This window comes from Austrofundulus limnaeus, unplaced genomic scaffold (genome assembly GCF_001266775.1).
Source record: "Austrofundulus limnaeus strain Quisiro unplaced genomic scaffold, Austrofundulus_limnaeus-1.0 Scaffold63, whole genome shotgun sequence".
NCBI classification, from domain to species: Eukaryota; Metazoa; Chordata; class Actinopteri; order Cyprinodontiformes; family Rivulidae; genus Austrofundulus; species Austrofundulus limnaeus.
This window is the reverse complement of record NW_013952465.1, coordinates 2,363,421-2,365,151: the sequence shown is the minus strand read 5'-3', so window position 1 is coordinate 2,365,151 and position 1,731 is coordinate 2,363,421. Positions and strand designations below refer to the sequence as shown.

The 1,731-nt window shown below is 46.3% G+C and overlaps 1 protein-coding gene across 1 annotated transcript in view; it reads right to left on the bottom strand.

Moving 5' to 3' along the window:
• Nucleotides 1-1,731, bottom strand: part of zfyve1 (zinc finger, FYVE domain containing 1) — a gene marked incomplete at its 3' end in the record, with an annotated part of 4,881 nt that overhangs the window by 1,250 nt on the left and 1,900 nt on the right. The window contains 3 exon segments of the mRNA XM_014009950.1: nt 705-919; nt 1,011-1,271; nt 1,367-1,610. Coding sequence (XP_013865404.1) covers nt 705-919; nt 1,011-1,271; nt 1,367-1,610 — 720 coding nt within the window.

The window sequence follows — 1,731 nt, the reverse complement described above, 5'->3', positions numbered from 1 at the left end:
GCAACAGCTTTTTGAAAGGTTTAAAGTTTCTTTAAAATACATTCAAAATGTTTGCAAATAAACTACAAAAAATAATTTGATAAAGTGCAAATTATCTGCAACTGTATTTGATAATGTTTTGAACTTTAAAAATACTGCATGACAGAACCAGAAGCTGTACTTCATATTAGCGACAAACTTTGGCCTTCTTTGACGGGTTGCCTTCTATTTTTCATTTAAAATAAGTTTCCATTCTCGGCAGGTTCCTAATGTTCTTCTTCTACATATTAAAAAATGTTGTTAAACATCTGAGTGGCGCACTACCGCTACTAGTGGTGAGAAAGTGTATTGCACCTTGTTCAAAATCAATGCTGTCCCACGGCCCTCGGTGGCCCAAAGTTAAAAAATGTTGTTCGTTTGAGGCCCTCAAGGTGGCGCTCGGCCCATAGGTTAAGAATCTCTGTTTTAAAACACTGTATTTCTTCATTTATTTTCAGAATATTTAGAAGTCCTCCTGCTCAGTTGTCTCTGCACTCGCAGCCATGTTGACACAGGTGCGATGACATAACTGACAACAGGACGGTAGAGGGTAAATTTCTACCATAGGCCAACTTCATACCGTTTCTACCGTCTTTCACATATACTGCGCAGCCCTGATACATATGAGATGATTAATGGTGTACCACATTCATTAAAGTCACATTCTCGTAGATTAGCGCCCCCACCTGCAGGGCCTTAAAGACGACGCCAGCAGAGCGCGGGGAGCGGGTGGTGTTGTTATCCAGCTGGTGCTCCAGGCTGTGCAGCAAACCGCTGAAGTCGGTGGGAGGGTTGTAGGTCCGAGTCCCACGGTACTGAATGGAGCTGAAAGCTTCCGGAAACAGGCCCAGCTTCCTGAAACGCTCCTGCAGCAGACGCTCGGACGACTCAGATGGTTTATCTAGAATTTGGATGACATACACAGACAAAAAGACTTTGTGATTCTGTTCTAAGACCGTTAATTAAATCTGAACGAGGTTTGAGGCACAGACCTGATCCCAGGAGCTTGGTGTGGACCGTCTCGTGGAAAATGATAACGGTGGGGCCCARGGTGGACAACGGCACGTCCAGGCCACAGCGAGTGGTCGTCGCTTTTAGTTCCCGCGTGAAATGCTTCAAGTAGGCATCRGAAGCATCGCCGAGGAACTTGAAGAGATCGTCGTGGAGGCGGTCGGCRTGCGTCCGATAGATGATGACATCGGAAATAGCCAGGACCTTGAGGAGAAGCCGTGTCCGCTGACCCTGATTGGCTCCTGGAGAGTCAAGCAAACAAAAATGCGGAGAGTGAAGGCATGCACTGTGCGTTAGCTTGTCAAAACACTACCCAAATCAATCAAATGTTTAATACCAGCCCCGAGCAAGCCCTCAGTGTCGATGACGACCACCTGGTGCAGGGGGTCCAAAGCCCCCCAAACACCCACGGTGCAGGACTCCTGGGTGGGGGAGGTCTTGAACACTTCTCTTCCGAGRAAGAAGGTGTGGTTAAGAGTGTGGGATTTGCCTTCTCCGGTGTTGCCGAAGATGGAGACCACCTTGAGGAGCTCATCAGGACTGCAGCCCAGCCTGATGACAAAATCCTCCTCATCTTTCACCTGAAAATCCACAACATCCTCTCAGTCGACAACAACACATCATTAAAAGGATCCATGATTAGCTGTAACATTAGACTTTATTTGATAAACATACTGTATATTTTAACTGTAAAATAAAGAC